This window comes from Egretta garzetta, unplaced genomic scaffold (genome assembly GCF_000687185.1).
Source record: "Egretta garzetta isolate BGI_Z169 unplaced genomic scaffold, ASM68718v1 scaffold149, whole genome shotgun sequence".
NCBI lineage: Eukaryota > Metazoa > Chordata > Aves > Pelecaniformes > Ardeidae > Egretta > Egretta garzetta.
Genome location: NW_009269998.1, coordinates 2,297,442 through 2,317,139, shown reverse-complemented (window position 1 = coordinate 2,317,139; position 19,698 = coordinate 2,297,442). Strand labels below are relative to the sequence as shown.

The 19,698-nt window shown below is 37.3% G+C and overlaps 1 protein-coding gene across 1 annotated transcript in view; it reads right to left on the bottom strand.

The window, feature by feature from the left end:
* Positions 1-19,698, bottom strand: part of LOC104134028 (hornerin-like) — a 54,340-nt gene that overhangs the window by 7,426 nt on the left and 27,216 nt on the right. The window contains exons 30-58 of the mRNA XM_035902867.1: positions 18,985-19,023; positions 18,315-18,356; positions 18,074-18,115; positions 17,116-17,157; positions 16,556-16,597; positions 14,197-14,238; positions 14,057-14,095; positions 13,611-13,652; positions 13,470-13,508; positions 13,111-13,152; positions 12,384-12,566; positions 12,213-12,257; positions 11,679-11,744; positions 10,821-10,859; positions 9,169-9,207; positions 8,422-8,460; positions 8,113-8,151; positions 7,787-7,825; positions 7,473-7,511; positions 6,667-6,696; positions 5,865-5,906; positions 4,003-4,041; positions 3,214-3,252; positions 2,897-2,935; positions 2,473-2,511; positions 2,096-2,134; positions 1,248-1,286; positions 771-809; positions 371-406 (exon numbers count right to left, since the gene is read on the bottom strand). Of these exons, the coding sequence (XP_035758760.1) occupies positions 371-406; positions 771-809; positions 1,248-1,286; positions 2,096-2,134; positions 2,473-2,511; positions 2,897-2,935; positions 3,214-3,252; positions 4,003-4,041; positions 5,865-5,906; positions 6,667-6,696; positions 7,473-7,511; positions 7,787-7,825; positions 8,113-8,151; positions 8,422-8,460; positions 9,169-9,207; positions 10,821-10,859; positions 11,679-11,744; positions 12,213-12,257; positions 12,384-12,566; positions 13,111-13,152; positions 13,470-13,508; positions 13,611-13,652; positions 14,057-14,095; positions 14,197-14,238; positions 16,556-16,597; positions 17,116-17,157; positions 18,074-18,115; positions 18,315-18,356; positions 18,985-19,023 (1,320 nt within the window). The remainder of the gene's footprint in view (positions 1-370; positions 407-770; positions 810-1,247; positions 1,287-2,095; positions 2,135-2,472; positions 2,512-2,896; positions 2,936-3,213; positions 3,253-4,002; positions 4,042-5,864; positions 5,907-6,666; positions 6,697-7,472; positions 7,512-7,786; positions 7,826-8,112; positions 8,152-8,421; positions 8,461-9,168; positions 9,208-10,820; positions 10,860-11,678; positions 11,745-12,212; positions 12,258-12,383; positions 12,567-13,110; positions 13,153-13,469; positions 13,509-13,610; positions 13,653-14,056; positions 14,096-14,196; positions 14,239-16,555; positions 16,598-17,115; positions 17,158-18,073; positions 18,116-18,314; positions 18,357-18,984; positions 19,024-19,698) is intronic.

Here is a 19,698-nt window from a genome sequence, read left to right as displayed (position 1 = left end):
CCTGAAGGAAAAGCCCGGAAAAAAAAAAAAAAATAGTAACTAATGATGTTACTAAGTAACATTTTCACTTGCTCTCTGTGGTTTTTAGTCTTTCAAATTGTTTCCACTGAAACATAACAATAAAAATGGGCTTTTTAGAACTAGGATCTGTTCAAGGAAGCATTTCCATGGGGTCACACAGGCCCCTGTACCATTCACTCGTGTCATGATCTGACATACCAGACAGATCCATACTTAGCCATCCTCACTCAGTTTGATTTTAAGCTATTCATTCTTAGAACATTCCTTTTTCTTTAAACAAAAATACGGGTTAGTTTTCCTAATGAACTGTGTACCGAAACTGCAAATACTATGAAACCAGAAGTTTTACCTGTCCACCATACTGGCTGCCTCCTGAAGAAAAGCCCTAGAAAAAAAAAAAAAGAGTAACTAATGATGTTACTAAGTAACATTTTCAGTTGTTCTCTGTGGTTTTTAGTCTTTCAAATGGTTTCCACTGAAACATAACAATAAAAATGGGCTTTTTAGAACTAGGATCTGTTCAAGGAAGCATTTCCATGGGGTCACACAGGCCCCTGTACCATTCACTCATATCATGATCTGACATACCAGACGGACCCATACATAGCCATCCTCACTCAGTTTGATTTAAAGCTATTCTTTCTTAGAATGTCCTCTTTTTTTTTTTTTTTTTTAAACAAAAATACAGGTTAGTTTTCCTAATGAACTGTGTACCAAAACTGCAAATACTATGAAACCAGAAGTTTTACCTGTCCACCATACTGGCTGCCTCCTGAAGAAGCTGCACCCTAAAGAAATGAGAAAGTATTGATATTTGTTGCACATTTTTTAATATATGACCTGTCACAAATGCCCCCACCTTTTATATGTCTTTCATGGATTTAAGCATCGCAGGAAGGCGAATGCTTCCTTTATAACCATACTGAAATTGATTGGCCTTTACAATAGCTACTGTTTAAACAGAATATTAAAGTTTAAGTCAAAGTCAGCTTCAGGCAGGTGTGAGTAGTGCTGCTGCACTGGGCTGTGCCGTCAGGGCAGCCTCCTGTGTTTTACTTTCCTGAGTGGGCTGACACAGCACAAAGTCATAGAATCATCTATTCTGCCTAAACACTGTTTTGCTGTAAGCCACCCCTTTATAAAATACTGCTTTTCACAAAGCAGAAAAAAAGAGAGAAAGGTGAACAATGGAAAAAACAACCCATAAATAGAGAAATAATACTCACCTGTCCTCCATAATGGCTGCCACCTGAGAAATATGGACCCTGAAAGAAGGGTGACAATTATTTCTCTATCAAAAAGTTTCTTTAAGGGTTTTTGAAAGAAAGAATATTGTCTCTCTTTTGTACAATGGAAGATTACAGAAAGATAAAGACTCAACCTATTCCTTTATACATTCTGTGCAAATTAGGGATAGTCTGTAAGATATGAATCTTCCATAATACTGATGATGATGAGCTATCAGGATTATGTACCTAGTTTTGGGAGACTGTATTTGGACTGAAAATCTCTTTCCCCTCTAATTCCCTCTCCAATAAATCTGACAATAAATGTTTTCAGAGGCCAAAGACAAGTTTGTTGGGGATTTGACTCCATATTTGGAAGCAGTATGAGCCCTATCCATCACTTTTCATTTCACAAGGGCATGGAACACCACCTCTTAGCAGCTCCTGACCTTCCCCGTTCCCCTCCTGAGACATACTGCTTCTCTGGTATCAACTCTGATACTGCGTTTGGCTGAAGGAAGGTATTCCAGAGGCTGAGGTAGAGGAGGAATGCAATCTGCTTCCAGCCATGCCTTACTGTTAGAGCTAAGAAACCATGACAGTAGCAGAAAGGAAATGGGTCCAGACTGAGGAGGGCCCAGAACTGCATTTACTGCGATACAACAGAAGTACTGACCCTTCATAGTTTTTGTATTGTTTCAGATCATGTATCTTTAGGTACCTGATCATCTGTTACCAGATTAACAGAGTTTACTCAAAATATTATTTTTTCAGTCAATAGAAAAGTACCGAGTTTTGGCACAGAAGCTGAGTGTTAGGATAAAGGCTACACAGGAAGAGATTCTCACCTGTCCTCCATACTGGCTGCCTCCTGAAGAAGGTGAACCCTGAACAAAAAGAATTAAATGATCTCTATATCCATGTCACAGTACTCCTTTAGAGCAAGCTCCATATGAAGGAGACTTACCTAATTTCTTTCAGTGCAAAACTGAGTGTGCAAAAAGGAGTGAGTCATCTGCATTTACCATGATGCACCAGAAATTACATCTCCTAAAAAACCTCTCCTGTGGCTTTGTATCACATACATTTGTAACTACTATATATCTAGCAAAAAAATTAAATAAAACATTGAAAAAAACCCCATCTCCTTAAAATGTTCTTTTACACAGAGAACTACCAAGTCTCTTGGATAAAGCAGTAAACACTGCAAAGGAAGAACTCTCACCTGTCCACCATGCTGGCTGCCTCCTGAGGAAGGTGAACCCTGAATATCAACAAAAAAGGAAACTGAAACTTCTTTACACCCATTTCATAGGATCACAGAATCATTTCATCAGGCTTTGAAAAATTTTGGTCAGCTTCATGAAGTACTAGTTTATTTCAGAAAGACATGACCTCTAGCCCTGCAAATTTCAGGAGCTAATTGAATGAACCATGTATTTCACGTTCTGTTTTTTCTTAGCCTTAATTAATGGTCTTCACCTGAACTTGTTTTGTTTAACCACAGCAGCACCATAATGCTACAGAGAAAGATGTACTGAGAAGATTTTAGGCTAAGATAAATACACCTAAGGTAGACAGCCAGACAATGAATAAACTACAAGTTTGCATAGGCTGAAACTACAAAAGGAGGAACTATCAATGCTTACCTGTCCACCATAATGGCTGCCTCCGTAAGAAGATGACCCCTGGAAAAATATTGAAAGTCAGTAATTTCTGAATACTTAATTCATGGAGATGAGCGGCAAACACATCTGCATTTTGTTATTTGACTTTTTGTCATCTTCCCAGAATAAACTCTATATTTTTGTCTTCCTTAAACTCACAATATTACTACAGAGAATAGATGACTATAAAGTTTCTTGAACTATTAAGTTGAGATAGCTATCTGGATAATTCTTTACTTGATAGGAGTCAAATAACAGTAAAACAAGTATATCATAAAAAATTAAAAGTAAGAGCTTACATGTCCACCATACTGGCTAGCTCCAGAGGAATACGAATTCTGTAAAGAATATCAAATAAGTGAATTAACTGCTGTAGGATTTCTTTAAATCAAAACATGACTCTCCCAGGACAATAGGAGCAAGAGAGCAAGGTAAGAGTGAAGGCAGGCGAGCAGGACTTCCGGTATGCTTTAATAACTAGAGTTCAAGATGTACAAGGTAACTTGGGGAAAAACCTGAGTTTCTAAGGAAGCGTGGAAGCCAAAACCACCTATTGCTTTGCTTGTGTGACTTGTTGGGAAGGCTAAAGCAGCATTCTTTCAAGTTCTTTCTCTGCTCATTTCTGGAGAATAGCATTTTTTTTTATTTGGAAAGCTGAATCCTGGGCCAAAGCTAGCAGAAAAAGATTGGCTACCTAACAGGACTCTGAAAACCAAGCCAGCCAAGTTTACTGAACCCTCATACAACAAGAGGTCTCTTTAAAGAGGGGAGATTGTATCTGTTTTTCTTCTTAATGGAATTAAGTCCACTAGGAATCAAAAATGCTACGTTTTGATTCATTCTTTCCCCACACCTATTTTTTGTGTGAGCTTTATTATGCAAGTTTCACAAAAACAAGGGCACTATTGGCTAAAAAAAGCCATTGTGGATAAATTTTAGGACATATCAAACTCAATGATGAATTTCATTTACCGGGTTTTTGCTCTTTAAACATATTTCCCGTATCAATACTGAATTTAATTGAGCTTGTGAATAACCATAATTTTCAGAAGTGGCAAAGTGGCTCTCCTTTTGGAGTGAGCGCTTACCTGGCTACTGTGCTGGCTGCCTCCAGAAGAAGAGGAGCCCTGGAAAGAAAAAAACAAGAAACTAGTTATTTTTCTCTGAGAGAACTATTTTAAAGCAAAACTTCTTGAAGGACAGCAGTATGTAAATTTTAAACCTTTTTGCTTGGGTTTAAAATCCACTCAGAATGTAAAATCTAGCCTTCCCTACTTTGTTAATACATCTAAAATGTAGTGTGTACCCATCCACCAGAAAGGCTGCCTCCAGAGCCCTTTCAGAAAGGAAATTTCACTTCAGAGGATCTGGCTGAAGGATAGGCAGCTTATTTCTTTCAGTTTAAAAATCAACACACTGAAGAATGGCATCCCCACAAAAAGCTTTTTGTATTCATTCTTGCAGGGTACTGCAGACCTTTTGAGTACTCCGAGCTTCCACAAGATCTGCTAAGCTCATGAACTATATACTGTTGAGCATCTATCAGAAATGTGTCCTTCATAAGGAATCTTAACCATGTAAATGACTTTTCAATTGCCCTATAAAGAAGACATTAATGACAATGTTCTGAGGTAGACTGCAACGTATACTTAGGGGAGAGCTAAGATCTACATTCAGTATGCAAAAGCCATTCTCCCATGTCAAGGTACTGGTTGCATCTGTGCATTAAAGTACAGATCAGGAGTTTGCTTTTGAGACAAAACTCCTGATAGTACCCACTCACTGTAGTTTGCTTTGCATCATGGGGTGGTCTTGGAGTGAATTAATTGGATTCCTTTCAGAAGAAACTAAATTGTAGAATGGTCTCTAGGGACACACTTAATGCATTCAGGTAGTAAATGGACTTTTGGCCCATGGGACCAGACCAGAGCAGACCCTTCCTGAAATGTGTATAGTGTGGCCATTGGTTCATCAGCACTGATTGTTTCACTCTACAGAGTGAAACAAGCCCAGCAGTTTGCAGTACTTGTCGATGTAGACACAACTGCTAAAGTTCCCTCAATCGTTATACACAATCCCTGATTCTGAACTGTCCAAAGATGGCCAAGTCAGTAAAAACCAAAAACCTCAGTCCCAATTGGAAGTTTCAGAGAAAACAAATCCCAACATCAATAATATAAAGGATGTAGAACACAGGTGGGGAAGAATGTTTTCCTGACTGTAGATATATACACAGTCTTCCTTCCTACCAGGGAGCACAAGACCAGTCCTATTTATCACATAATATTTATTTTTGTACAGTACATTTCTGTAGCTGTGTCCAAGCCAACTTTATATCAATTAGCAGTCTGGTAACAATGCCACAGACTTCTGTGCTAGATACAAAAAGACCCAAATGGTTTTTCTCCCTTTAGTGCAGCACATACAGAATGCCAGTGACACACACTGCATGACTTTCTAACACATGAGGAACAGAACTGGTCTTAGGAACACTGTAAATAGGTCTCCTGCAAAAGAGTTGTTATCCATGTGAGAGGGCTATCATCATTACATTACTGATCTATGAATAACAACCTTTGTTGTAGTAAGTAATCTGAGAGGAATACAAACACATAAAACCATGTCCTTAGGGGATATTTCGACATAGTTCCAAGGAAGCCAATGGCACTGGCTCCCAAAGTAAATATTTATATATTGTTATGCACCTGCATTTATGTCAAACAACATTTTTCATTCAAAGACCTCTTTTTGAAAGAATACTATTTCAAATGGAAAGAGAAACTGAGAGCACTGCATGAATGTCCTGTGTGTATTTTTAATTGTAACTAAGGTAGGTTATTTTCACAAGTGTCTGACTTCTATTAGGTATTGGCTCTTTTTAACCTCGCTAGTCATTATATTGACAAAACAAACACAGGGTCACCCTTAAAAGCTGATGAACATTGCTTACATTTGCAGAGGAATCGCTTCTGACTAAGTTAGAGGATCCACCCTGTAAGGGAAAAAAAAAAAAGAAAAATTAGCCTTTGTCTTTGATCATAAACTAAAAATGAAAAAATCTTAGAATGCCTGTTCTATGGTATATTAAAGGAAGAATATCACAGTCTGAAATTAAATTGCGCTTACACAAGCTGGGGAGGGGTCTGGAGTCCAAGGCTGCTGGGGAGCAGCTGGGGGAGCTGGGGATGTTCAGCCTGGAGCAGAGGAGGCTGAGGGGAGCCCTCATCGCTCCCTACAACTGCCTGAGAGGAGGGGGGAGCTGGGGCGTAGGGTGGGTCTCTGCACCCAGGTAACGGGCAATGGGACAAGGGGGAACGGCCTCAAGTTGTGCCAGGGGAAGTTTAGGTTGCACATTAGGAAAAATTTCTTCCCCCAAAGGGTTATCAGGCATTAGAAGGGGCTGTCCAGAGAAGGGTCAAGTCCCCATCCATGGAGGTATTCAAAAGCCATGCAGATGAGGTCCTTAGGGCCATGGTTTAGTGGTGGACTTGGCAATGTTAGGGTAACAGTTGGACTTGATGACCTTAAGGGTCTTTTCCAACCTAAACAATTCCATGATTCCAAATTCATCATCTTGGCTTAGTGAGAAATAACTCCTATCATGTCAGTAATATGTAAGTCACCAAAAGAACAATGAATATAGAATTAAGAGTACATTAAAATAAATAAGTTAGAAATAAATAGGACCACAAATAATTTTCCAGTTAAATAATTTCGTAGAAGATGATGTATAATAAACAAATAACACTTACAGAACTTCCCCCAGAACAATCACATCCACCCTGTAAACAATGCAGAAAATATTTAAGATATCAAGAGCACAGGACTGAAAGGGACTCCAGTTGCAACTGGAATTAATTCTTCTACCATCCCAGGCATGCAAGGCATAAAGTTACTTTCACAACTGCCCAAGTGCCCAACTTCTAGAAATTAGTCTATTTTTTGTTCTCTTCATGCTCTGCAACTATTCCTGTACTTATGCTCTGATTGGGCAAAACCCTTCGAATTCTGTTATTTTCAAATTTACCTTAAAAAACTTACACACCAAAATGACAAGTAAAAAATTCTGAGTGTTACTACAGAAAGCAATTTTTTAAGCAATTTTTTTTTTTTCCCCTAGAGAGGCCAGATTCCTGTGCCTGGAATACACACAGTACTCTTTCATGCTGGAGATGTTTCAGAAAACACTAAAGATTACTTCAGGTGGAGGCCTTCTAGATGATCTCTACTCTGATAAACTAACTGAGAGGTGGCCAGGGGTTCACCATTCAGCATCTCACTTTCCACATTCTGTCTGCATGGAATATGTGAGAAGGAAGACATTTAGCACCAAAGCAAGTAGAGAAGCCCAAACACAACTGCGATTCAGAGAGTTCCTGCTGGCTACTCTGGCCTGTGGGATGTCTGTATGAGGCAGAAAAAGAAAATAACGGGTTGGTGAGGCGTTGGGTAAGAGGGACAGTGGTGAAGGTAAACAGTTCTTGTGAAGGAAAGATACGCAAAGTCAATTGTGTCTGACCCTAGCACGAGTGAATGGTGAGGAGAAAGAAAAACATACCTGTCCACCAGACTGGCTGCCTCCTGAAGAATTTGAACCCTGTAAGTGTTATATTTTCCTTTAAAAGATTTTCTTTAAGTTTGACATGTATATTCAATTACAATGTATTGTCTTTTACTCTCTAAACTATGTTTTAAAAATATCTACCTGGTTAAGAACCCAATTTTATCTATAGAAAGATTAATGATGATTTAAAAAACCCCACAGGAGTCTGGAAACTCAGGTATTACCAATCTGGTAATATTTTCTTGAAATACATACATTGGAGGGAAAACCAAAAAGAAAACCAACAGTGAAGAAAAATAATTTCCCACCTGCCCACCATACTGGCTGCTTCCAGATAAGGATGAGTCCTGAAAAAAATAAAAGTAACTTAATTTTCATTTAAGAAATATAAATTAATACCAAATATTTATTACTTTCATTTATTTCCTGGTGTTAGAACATCAGTTAATGCATGAATTGTACTTTGACCACTCTGCTTACACTTGGACTTTTATGCAGACATATATAGGGAAAAGGTGTTTGAGTACTGCATGAATCTTGCTCCCAGATAAAAAATTGCAGTAATACAGTATGAGGACTCAAGCTTTTGTATAACGGATAATTCAGGTTAAAAATACAAAGAGTAAGTATTTACCTGCCCACTGGAGTAGCCACCACCTTGAGAAGACAATCCCTGCAAAAAGCAGACCCAATTTATTTTTGTTTAAAATGGCTTCTGGAAAACAAGGCTATGTTGTTGAATAGTCATACAAATATTTTTAAATTTAAAAAAAAAAAAATTTAAAAAACAATTTTCCATTTGGTTTCACAAGACATAATGCCAGATGTCATGAGAAATTCTAGGAGATAAGCAGTTGGGTATAATTTACTCATCAGGACAATTTTTAAATAGAACAGCCATTTTGGAAGGGAACTGCAAATAATGAATAAAATAGATGCTTACATGTCCACCTGACTGGCTGCCTCCTGGGGAATAAAAATCCTGGAAAAATGTATTGAAATGACATGAAAAACCCAAAAACTTCCTTTCTGTTGTAATACGGAAAGATCAGGATGGAAGCTGAACTCTCTTTCTACATTCCTTAATTTCCCCTCAGGGATTGTTCAAGGACAACAAAAACCCCAAAGGTCTATGTGTATAAAACAGTGCATGCCCCTTTCTGCTTGTTGATAATTGCTCTTTTGGTGAAAGATATTCTTTTGGGTGCAATGATTAAAGGGTTCTGGTAGCTCCAACAAAATAATTTCTCAGTCTGTGTCGTTTAATTCTCATTAGAGTAAGTAAAGTGGGTGCCATCCAAAAATGATAGGAAAATGGAAGCCCTCATAAGTAAGTCATACAGCACAACAAAGCAAAGGGTTTTTCTTAGAATAAATGCTGGACACATCATGGTATTGAAGCTTTCTGAAGTCAGGCAGTATGTAAAAAAGTGCAGGAACCTGAACAAGTAAATTGTGGCACCGTGTTTGTAATGTGAGGCTGAGATTCAAGAGCACGCCTCAGCATCAGGTGGGATTTCTAGGAGTACTTTAACACTTTAGCCATACCCTCACTCCTCCGCGCTTGAGGACTTTCTATCCCACACTGGGAGCTGCCACACCAGCTTCCACACAAGATGTAATTTAGGTGGCTAGCAGTTGCCGAGCACTGGGGCAGGTACCCTGGCACATGTAAGGAAGGAGCACTTACCCGTTCACTCTGCCGGCTGCCAGATGGAGAGGTGGAATCCTAAAAAATATTAGAATCTAGTTATTGTGTGGCAAATATGTCTATTTTTCTCTAAGCAAGGGTGGAAGGCAAAGAAAACTACTGCTTGTTTGTGTGACTTGTTGGAAGGGTTAAAGATGTAGGCTGATGGATAAACTTTTAATTTCTTTCTCTGCTCATGTCTGACGAATGACGTTTATTTGGAAATCTGAATCCTGATACAGCATAATAAAGGAATGGGATCACATCTCAATCTATGCTACTTCCTCTTAGAATGCTATAGAGGAAAACATCAGCACTTTAAAAGCTGTCTTGGTTCTTGTAAGACCTCAGCGGTACCCACCAATGCTGTTATACCTTAGTTTCTTTCATAGCTTAGTTTCTTTCAGAGGGCCTTGGGGCCCTCTGCGGTATCATATTTTAGCTTTGCTGAATATCCACAAGATGGTTTTGATACAGAAACTGTGTGGAAACTAATGACACACTATACTTGTGGCTGAAGTGCACAGATGAATTGGTAAAAACCAATTTCCTACTAACCAGGATACTGGAAAATAGGCTTATTAGAAATCCAGTTAAAGTACAATCAATTACTCAAGACTCTGAGAAAACGAGATATTAAACTTGGAAATTTTTATGAACAGCCTCACCACAATTAATGGGAAATATACTTTAGTCAGGAGAAAAAGCTTGTTCTCAAACAGAAGAGTAAGCAGTTCTCACCACAGTACATGAAACCAGACCATTCCTATGTAATATATAGGTGAAGGAACTTGAATCTTATATGTCTGGCATTGGAAAAACACAAATAAGTGCAGTGTGAGTTGGAGATGGAAAGAGAGAGAACTGCTCTGTGCAGTGTTGATAAAGGAAGTTGTATTATAGAAAAAGAATAAAATGAGATAATGATTAAGGGTCAAATATGATGTGTTTTCTCAACAAACCAAGGAAAAGCTGAATTCTGAATTTTAAAATAAATCTGTATTTTAAGAGCAATTAAGTTTGAAAGTCCTAATTTGTGGCAATTGTTACAAGAGTCCATAATAATAAACATATATGTAATATACTCTTAAGGAGATAAATCACAAAACATAATCCTTAGGAACAAGAATGGCTGATCTGACATACTACGATACCATTGCTGTAGTGTTAAATTAGTGTTATTGTATTAAATTAACTCAGTAAAAAAGTAGCCAAATTAAATCGCTCACAGTAAGAAGTATCTGGTTGTTTTGTATAACATGGGCATATACTAATACTGAGTTTCAATGGAAATTGTGAAATAAGGGAAAAGACCTTCCTTTGAAAATGCTATTTCTAATAACTGATTCAAAAATTGCATGATTGTTACAAATCAGAACTGTTGTAACCGCAATTTTAATTTGCCAATTCCTTATCATACCATAGCACAATAATGTGACATAATTTAAATCTACATTTCCCTTTATCTATAGAAACAATATAATTTCAAAGTTGTTGCAGAAAATTACTGCACAATACAGGTGATTAGAATGTACTGGGAAAGAGCTCCTGAAGATAAGATAATGAGATAAGGTAAAGGGCTATGTATGCACCTAGATACTTTAGAAGGTAGTAAATTCTGATACTGACATACTTGAGAAGAAAATGCTTACACTGTCATCAGTTTCACCGCCTCCCATGGGAGGTGAATCCTGTAAAATAATGGAAAAGCATTTATTTTCATTTAAAAAGGACTCTTAGATGACCTTACTTGTGGAGAATATAAAGTAGAAGAATAAAAATAACCAGCCACTTAGAATCTCTGATTTTACCTAAACCAGGGAATGTGCCAGAAAAGAAAAAATATATACCTTTACCTGTTGCTTAAACAGAAGAGGTTAAAAACCACCCCTCCTTGTAAACACACATTTTTATAAGGAAAAATTTTAGATAAAGTTGATTTGAAAAATTAACCATTTTTTACATTCAGAAATCCCATTATCTATGCTTTCTTTCTCGATCCTGCACCAGAAGTAGCAACATGACATAATTTTCTATGAAAAAGCAATCTGGGTTATATATATCTTTTATTTTTAATAAATAATTCTATATGACTTTGGCTCGTTAAAAGGTATTGCTAAATAAAATACAAGATGATCTCCCCAGAATGTTCCCACAATGAGATTTACATCAATAAACACAGACTTCAAATATAGTATGTGCATTCCCCTAGACTTTCAACAGCTTCTGCATGAAGTAAGGTGTGTAAAGTAAATGCATGAAATATTTTCCTTTTGAATGAGCTAATGCACAAACAATAAAGTAGTTAAAAACACTGAATAGTCACAGTGGCACCGTAAGCATGATAGCATGTATAGTGCATCACCTTCCCTCCATTATGGAAACATTGGAGTTGTCAAGAGTTAAATAAAAGTAGAGAGAAACAAAAAGTAAAATGACATTTCCATGGTCTCACACATAAGAACCAGCACAGCAAGCTTAAGCTTTTGATGTATGAGACAAATATTTACCTGACCATAAGCTCCAGTACCACTAGATGTGGAAGATTCAGCACCACTATATGCTGAAGATCCACCCTGTTCAGAAAACATAAATCATTTTCATATTGCAAATATACATTTTTTTAAGATGTTTATTATAGGGATTCCCTTCTGGGGTGATTTAAAAAATATGAATATTTACTTAGTTATCAGAATGGCTATTGAGCAACTCATAGTTATGTCCCTGTAAGACACTTGTAATTTAACATATTTTAAACTCAAATTCTATTTCCACTTTTGAAGAGACCTTCATCTTGTAGATAATTCAAAGCTAGCATTGTTGAGGAGAGTAAGCTTTAATGGTTGGAGGCACCCCACTTTTTGTTCCCCCATAAATTTTTAGGCTGCTTAATTAAAAGTATATGCAAATTCACTCCACAAAGAAAAAAACCCCACCTTCATTAAAATATAGTGAGAGCCAAAATACAGAATATAGCTATATATAGGAGCCAGGATATTGGCCCTCAGCACCCTTTATACTAAGAGAAAAGAAAGAGTATTCACCTGACCGTAGGATTCACTGCTGCTGTCATAGACAGAAGACCCTTCCTGTAAAGAAAATTAAAAAAGGTTATTATTTTGGTTCCCTCAAGAGTTTTCCTTCTTTTAAGGGCAGTATAGGAATGAAGATAACAGAAGTCCGTCTTATCTTTACAAATGAGGAAGAACACTTACCTGTCCATAAGATCCACCAGGCTGGAAGGAAGAATCTCCCTGTACAGAATACACAAAAATTACTGGTTTGTAGCCAAAATATTCCCTCAAGGAAGGACTTTTAGTCTGCTCCTGTGCAGGCACAGTGATCAGAGTATTTACCTGGTTACCGGAGTAAGAGCCGTGGGAAGAACCTGGGCCCCCCTGAAAGGAAAACACAGACCAGCTGTTTTCTTGCAGACAAGAAGAGTATTTAAATACCAGCGTATCTGGTTCTCCCTTTAAACCCTTTCTCCCAACTTTGAGCTAACTTTTATGCACCTAAATAAAAATCAAGACCAATATTGTTAAAGTGGAAGAAGTCTTCTGGCGGTAACTTTCTTAGCCTGCTGAAACCTGAATTCTGCAAGGAAACTGCAGATAGCATTCTGTACTGTTTTCTGTCAATCCGCACACCACTTGGTTACCTCAGGGTTAATTTAAGTTTCTACTCCAAGAGATAACTGTCGGGTCTGTATTATAGCATGCCATGGCACCCACGATATCAGGGGGCTAGGAACCAGGATGACAGGAGTCCGTTATCCCGGTAAGGGAGGAAGAACAACTACCTGTCCATAGGATCCTCCAGGATAGAAGAAAGGCCCTCCCTGTGCAGAAGACAGAACGGGTTACTGGTTTATGTTTGGCTGCTCCTTCAGGGAAGGTTTTAGGTGGAGCTTTGAATAGGGCATTTTATCTGAATGTTTACCTGGTTACCAAAATATGTGCTGTGTGAAGAACCTGGGCCCCCCTGAAATGAAAACAGACTAGCTATTTTCTTGCAAACAGGATGGTGTAAATAGCAATGTACCTGACTCTCACTTTAGGCCAACATTGTTAAAGAACAAGGAACTTCTTATCACTAGTTGTCTTAGCTGGATGAAAGATCATTCCATGGGAGTTGTAAACCCAATTTAGCCTTTTCTTCTGACAGCCTTCATGTACTAAGTTACAAATGGTTGATTCAATTCTTGGGAGTTATATTTCACAACAGCTACTACATGGGGAATATAGGAATGAAGATAACAGAAGTCTGTCTTATCTTTACAAAGGAGGAAGAACACTTACCTGTCCATAAGATCCACCAGGCTGGAAGGAAGAATCTCCCTGTACAGAATACACAAAAATTACTGGTTTGTAGTCAAAATATTCCCTCAAGGAAGGACTTTTAGACTGCTCCTGTGCAGGCACAGTGATCAGAGTATTTACCTGGTTACCGGAGTAAGAGCCGTGGGAAGAACCTGGGCCCCCCTGAAAGGAAAACACAGACCAGCTGTTTTCTTGCAGACAAGAAGAGTATTTAAATACCAGCGTATCTGGTTCTCCCTTTAAACCCTTTCTCCCAACTTTGAGCTAACTTTTATGCACCTAAATAAAAATCAAGACCAATATTGTTAAAGTGGAAGAAGTCTTCTGGCGGTAACTTTCTTAGCCTGCTGAAACCTGAATTCTGCAAGGAAACTGCAGATAGCATTCCGTACTGTTCTCTGTCAATCCGCACACCACTTGGTTACCTCAGGGTTAATTTAAGTTTCTACTCCAAGAGATAACTGTCGGGTCTGTATTATAGCACGCCATGGCACCCACGATATCAGGGGGCTAGGAACCAGGATGACAGGAGTCCGTTATCCCGGTAAGGGAGGAAGAACAACTACCTGTCCATAGGATCCTCCAGGATAGAAGAAAGGCCCTCCCTGTGCAGAAGACAGAACGGGTTACTGGTTTATGTTTGGCTGCTCCTTCAGGGAAGGTTTTAGGTGGAGCTTTGAATAGGGCATTTTATCTGAATGTTTACCTGGTTACCAAAATATGTGCTGTGTGAAGAACCTGGGCCTCCCTGAAATGAAAACACAGACTAGCTATTTTCTTGCAAACAGACATTTAAGTAGATGAGTCCATTTCTGAATTTCTATTATTTCAAAATACAGCTTTCAAAAAGGACATTACTGCAATCATTAAAAGAGAACACTGGTTATTCTTGTTAGAGACAAGGAAACCTTTAGCAGGTACTTTTCTGTTCAGGTTGAAAGACCTGAAAGAAATAACTTTTCATTTTACTCTTTCTAATCACAGTATCCTATGTCATATCTGGCAGACTCTATATATTATAGATGATCATGACTCTGATTGTGTTTTTAAAAATTGAGAGAGTCCTGAATTTCCAAAGTGTAAATAGGGTTTAGGAGAGCAGATTTTTCAGCTCAGTGCTTAAAGAAGAAGATTATTTACCAGTACATAACATCCATTATTACTGTCATATACCCTTTACATGCAAAACAGACAAAGTATGATTCTATGGTTAGACTGCTTCCTCAGTGACTATTTGTGGACTGAGCATCTTGTCTTTAGCGGAAGCTTAGAGAAAAAGTGGAATAATTGCAGTGTGAGCAATTTGGGGATCCACATAAGGAAGCCCATTGTTTCCTTTGAAACAGATGATTTAAATATGTATAGCTTTGACTTTTAGTTTATAATCTTTTCTAGGTTTGAAGAGACCTTCATGTAACTCATAGCTTTTAAGTTTAGAAGAAAGCTTTTTGCAGGAATTTTCCTCCTGGGCTGAAGAATCTTCAAGGAAGTAGATGACTCTCTTTTACGTAAGATTTATGAACGATGGCTTATTTATACATATACATCTACCTATACCTTGCTTTTTTTATGCAGAAGAACAAAGCTGCCTACCATGACCAATGTGTCTACATGCCAATCTTAAGCACTGCTACTGCCATATGTAGAGGATTGACCCTGGACAGAAAATGAAAATAAGCCCAGTTTTTAATTCGGTCTATTCCTTTGCAAAGATCGCTGAACTTTACTGTTGGGTGAAGACAAAGATCAAGACTATTGCTACCTAGTTTATCATAAATTAATTCTATCAGCTGATACTACCACAAATGGAAATACAAGTCTCTTGTGTATCAAAGTAGACATATCTGCACTGAGAACTGGTTTTCTAATGCGCCCAATTTAGATGTCTTATTTTCTTCATGTTGAAAATTATTGTTTGATAGCAACTAAATACCCTCTCCTCCCCCCGGCCAAGCTGAGGTGGCTTGCTGTTAGAAGCTAAGCCTCTTTTTGCACCAATTTAAGCATGGAAAGAAAAAAGCCCTAGTAGAATGAAAACTTGCATAAAGACGTCCATCTTTGTCCTTGGAAACAGATTTGCTTATCTAGCATTACAACTACAGGGCAAACAAAAAAGTTTTTCCTTGATGAAGCTTCAATATTAGTTACTTTAATAGACTAGACTATATTTCAAAACATGTAGGCTATGATTGCTGCTCAGCCACAATTATATGAAGGAGGAAGTACTTCATCTGTTGCTATATGTTAATGACAATTAAGTTCAGAAAGCAGTAATGTCTTTATACAATTAATTTGTTTAAATAGGATGCTTTTTTACAGAAATAATAATCCACAATATGATTCTTGTGGAAATTGAAAACTAAAAAAAAAAAAACATTACACCATTCAAATGGGTTTATGTAAATACAACCTCAATAAAAGCTTCAAAAATAAGTGTTCAGGAAGAAGATAGGTGACTTTAAAATCCATGCTCACCTGGCAAAGCCAGGTGAAGCCAGAAGCCTGGTAAAGCTAGCCTATAGTGCCCATGTAACTGCATTCCTTGCTCTTTTTCCTGTCACAGAGGCATTGCCTAAAAGAAAAGTTTATCCTGTGCCATGGATCATGAATTTGCAGTGTTTGTCTCTATGGGAAAAAATATCTTAAATATTGATTTAAGGGATTATATTTTGAAATATTTATCCAATTTTTGACATTTTTGTCACAATACTTTATTATACCAGTGAGAAGGACAAGGACCCTAAGCTGTTTGCAATTAAATTCTGTGGTTACTACAGGACATGTTGACTCTGGTTTTTGAAAGTAATGAATAATTAGCACATAACAGTCAAGTGATGGAGCATCTGGACTACCAAGCACAGTTACAGAAAGTTAGTGGCCAAATAGTAATTATTCAGTTAAAGTAAAGTGGGACTCATTCTTCCATTTCATTGTATATAATTCTATCCATACTAAGGAAATTACAAATAATGTTTAGTGTTACCCAAGTGTCCATACTTACTAGGTGATTAATTCAAAATACTCCATTATGTAGATGAAAGTATAAACTCAGGAAAAAGAATTACCTGTGTATAACCACTGCTTCCATCAGGACAAATGCAACCACCCTATAATTAAAAAAAAAGGAAACAATTATTGCTCTTTGGAAGCTTAAAATAAATTTTTATTTCAGATGCAAAACTGTGTTTAGGGGAAGAAAGGCTGTGGGACTACAGAGTAGCTATGACCTTTCCTATACCTAGAACAAATAAAGGGACAGCATAGCTTTGTACATTTTAACGTTTGCTTTGGAAGTTAGACTGATAACTACATCTCTCAGGGCTATGTCTCAATGACAGAAGCCTCATCAAGAGAGAATTATCTGGGTAGTCAAGAGTACAGAGAATCACCATTGTGCTTTCAGCAACAAAGAGTGTGTGAAATTGAAACAGTGTTGAGTGATTTGAGAGCGCCATTTCAGATAAATTTAATCTGAAGAGGGTCACTTCATTTACAATTTAATGCATAACTTCACCAATCCCCCATGCAAAATTACTGGATTTAAACTCTGACTCCTGAATTTAATTAGTTTAATTACCAGGAAGCTATCTGGACAAGAGTAGATAAAAATAGAGAAAATCCTGACCTGACTATTTGATCCACCACTGGTTGCAACAAATGATCCACCCTGTGAAGAAACCAATTACTTTTTTATAGAAGCATTTTATTGCATAGATGTAAAACGTATAAAATTATGTAGAGAGAAGTAAGGTGCCAAACTCTTTGCACTACTTCCCTGCACCAACAAACATTATCTGTTCAGAACTCTCTGAGTCATTGTGAAAACATAAATTTGGATGAAACTTAATTAGTGACTGGATACAATACACAGGACATCGATATCAGGAAAACTAATTAAGAAAACTGTTGCTGTCTGGAGCTCAGAGATCTGACTGTACTATTGAATTAGACTTCAAACTCTCCGAGACAGAGGACTATGCTAGTGTTACATCTACATAATGCTGAGCATAGTGGGATTCCAGATTTCTCGGAAGCTGATGGGTACAAATACAGTACAAAATATTAAGAAAAACAGAATCAGATCCCAGTCTGGATCAGTTAAATTTCACATAATTCTGTAACATATACAGTGCTGCAGCAGTACATAAGTCTACAGAATATGAAAATTGGACCTACTTTTGTAGAAGTACCTAATCACCAAGATGTACCTTGTTACCAAATTCTAAATGAAACCGAGTTATATATCTGGCCATTATCATCACTAGAACAGGACTGTTTCTAAAAAAAGATTCTAAAACTATTCTTTTGCATTTTGCAAGCAACTTTTACAAAACGTTATGTAAAGAAACACCTGCAATGCTTACCTGCTTAGTGGAGTAAAGGAACAGAGGAGACAGTATATTCTGGGCCTATTATCATTATTTACAACTGTGCAAAATCATAACATTATAGGGGAAATGCTGCCAAAACAAAATAGCATCCTTCATCACAGATAAATTAGTGGAACCTAATTCCAGAAATGAAATATAATTTATCAGAAAGCTCCTTGCAATGAAATCATGCAGTAGACACTATGTTATTACCTGGAGATTAGTGTGGCTGCTATTTGAAGTAGAAGACTCATTCTGTAAAGAAACAAGAAATAACTCATTTTTCTGTAAGGATAATAAATAAAAATACAAAATTTTATTGGGAAAGAACTACCTAACCCTAAACAGAATACTCTGTTATGGAAACTAAATCCTCCTTCTTCTTTTTGTAGATATTACACCAAGGGGCTGTAACACCAGCAGTAGTTCAGAAAAAATGACAAGAATGGTTTACCTGTACATCATCGTCTCTTTTGCTCAAGGCATGTGATGTATCCTGTAAAAAACAAAAGCATTTACTATTAGGAGATGAAAACTCTATGATCAGTGACAGGCCTTCTTTTTTTCTCTATTACTTATTTATAACAACTCCAGACCCTTTAATGCATACACTGAGTAGGAATGCCTTATTATAAAATAAGAGGTTCTTTGCATGTAATTTTTATAGGCTACTGCTGAGTCTGACTTGAAGCTATACAATACACATATCCGTATCTCGGCCACAACATGCTGAGCACAAGAAATTACCAAACATTATTCTTTCCTACTTTGTTATTCTGTCTGTCTTCAGCTAAACTTTTAGCTCTCCTCTGTTTGTGTGACACTCATTTGATTTTAACTTTACCTTGGACCAACCCTGCATGTCCTTCCTGAAGAATAGGAATTTGAGCTGCCCTACACCTCATAGCAGGATTTTCATGTCTTTTATTTTCATATATATACTTCCTTTAAAGTAAATTCACCCGAAGAGCAAATAGCCAAGCTATTTTATTTTACTTTTTCCTTAAATAGAAGAATATTAATTAGGACAAACATAATTTGGGAAAAATCAGGCATAACTGGGACAAATTAGGTATACTTAGAGCAAAAATCCTACAAGCAGTGAAAAAAAAAAAGTTACTTACTCGAGCAACAAGAACTTTCTTCTTTGCACAACCAGAGCTCTGTAAAGGAGCCACAAGCGTTATTACTTTATAGATGCAGCCATCCACACAGAACACTTTCAGCAAGAATCTACCTAAACTTGTTGAGGTGGCATATTTTGGGACAAGAAAATGTCCAGAGAATTAACCCTACTTTCACTAAATAACACAGTGGAAAATATTGTATTAGAGTTATTTGAAAATAAAAGTAACCAACATTGCTAGACTAGCTTTGAAGCAAGAGAGGAAAGTGTCATTTATCTGCCGAAACCCTCATAGTGTACAAACAGGAATCCAAACCACATCAGCCTGTTCCTGAGGAACCAATACAAGATTCGGACTTAACTGCACCATAAAACACATTTACTAAAGAGTGAGGTAGCAAGGTCTCACTTTCTTTTAGTGTTCGTTTTTTTTTTCTTCAAAATTCGGCATGAAATTGTGAAAGTATAAAACAGTTGGTTTACAAAGCTATGTTTACAAGCTGTTCAAAGAGTGATTCCAATTTAAATAAATTGGCTTGAGTATCAGTAAAGGATGTAGTAACAAAAGCAGAAAGTCTGTGTCAAGCTCATCACCTTATCACTCCTTCATCAGAAGTTCCTGCCTAGTGGAGTCTCCCTCAGCTCAACCACTGTGGTTTAGAGAACAATCTGTATAATGATTTTTTTTTTTCTCTTACCATTCCCCAATTCC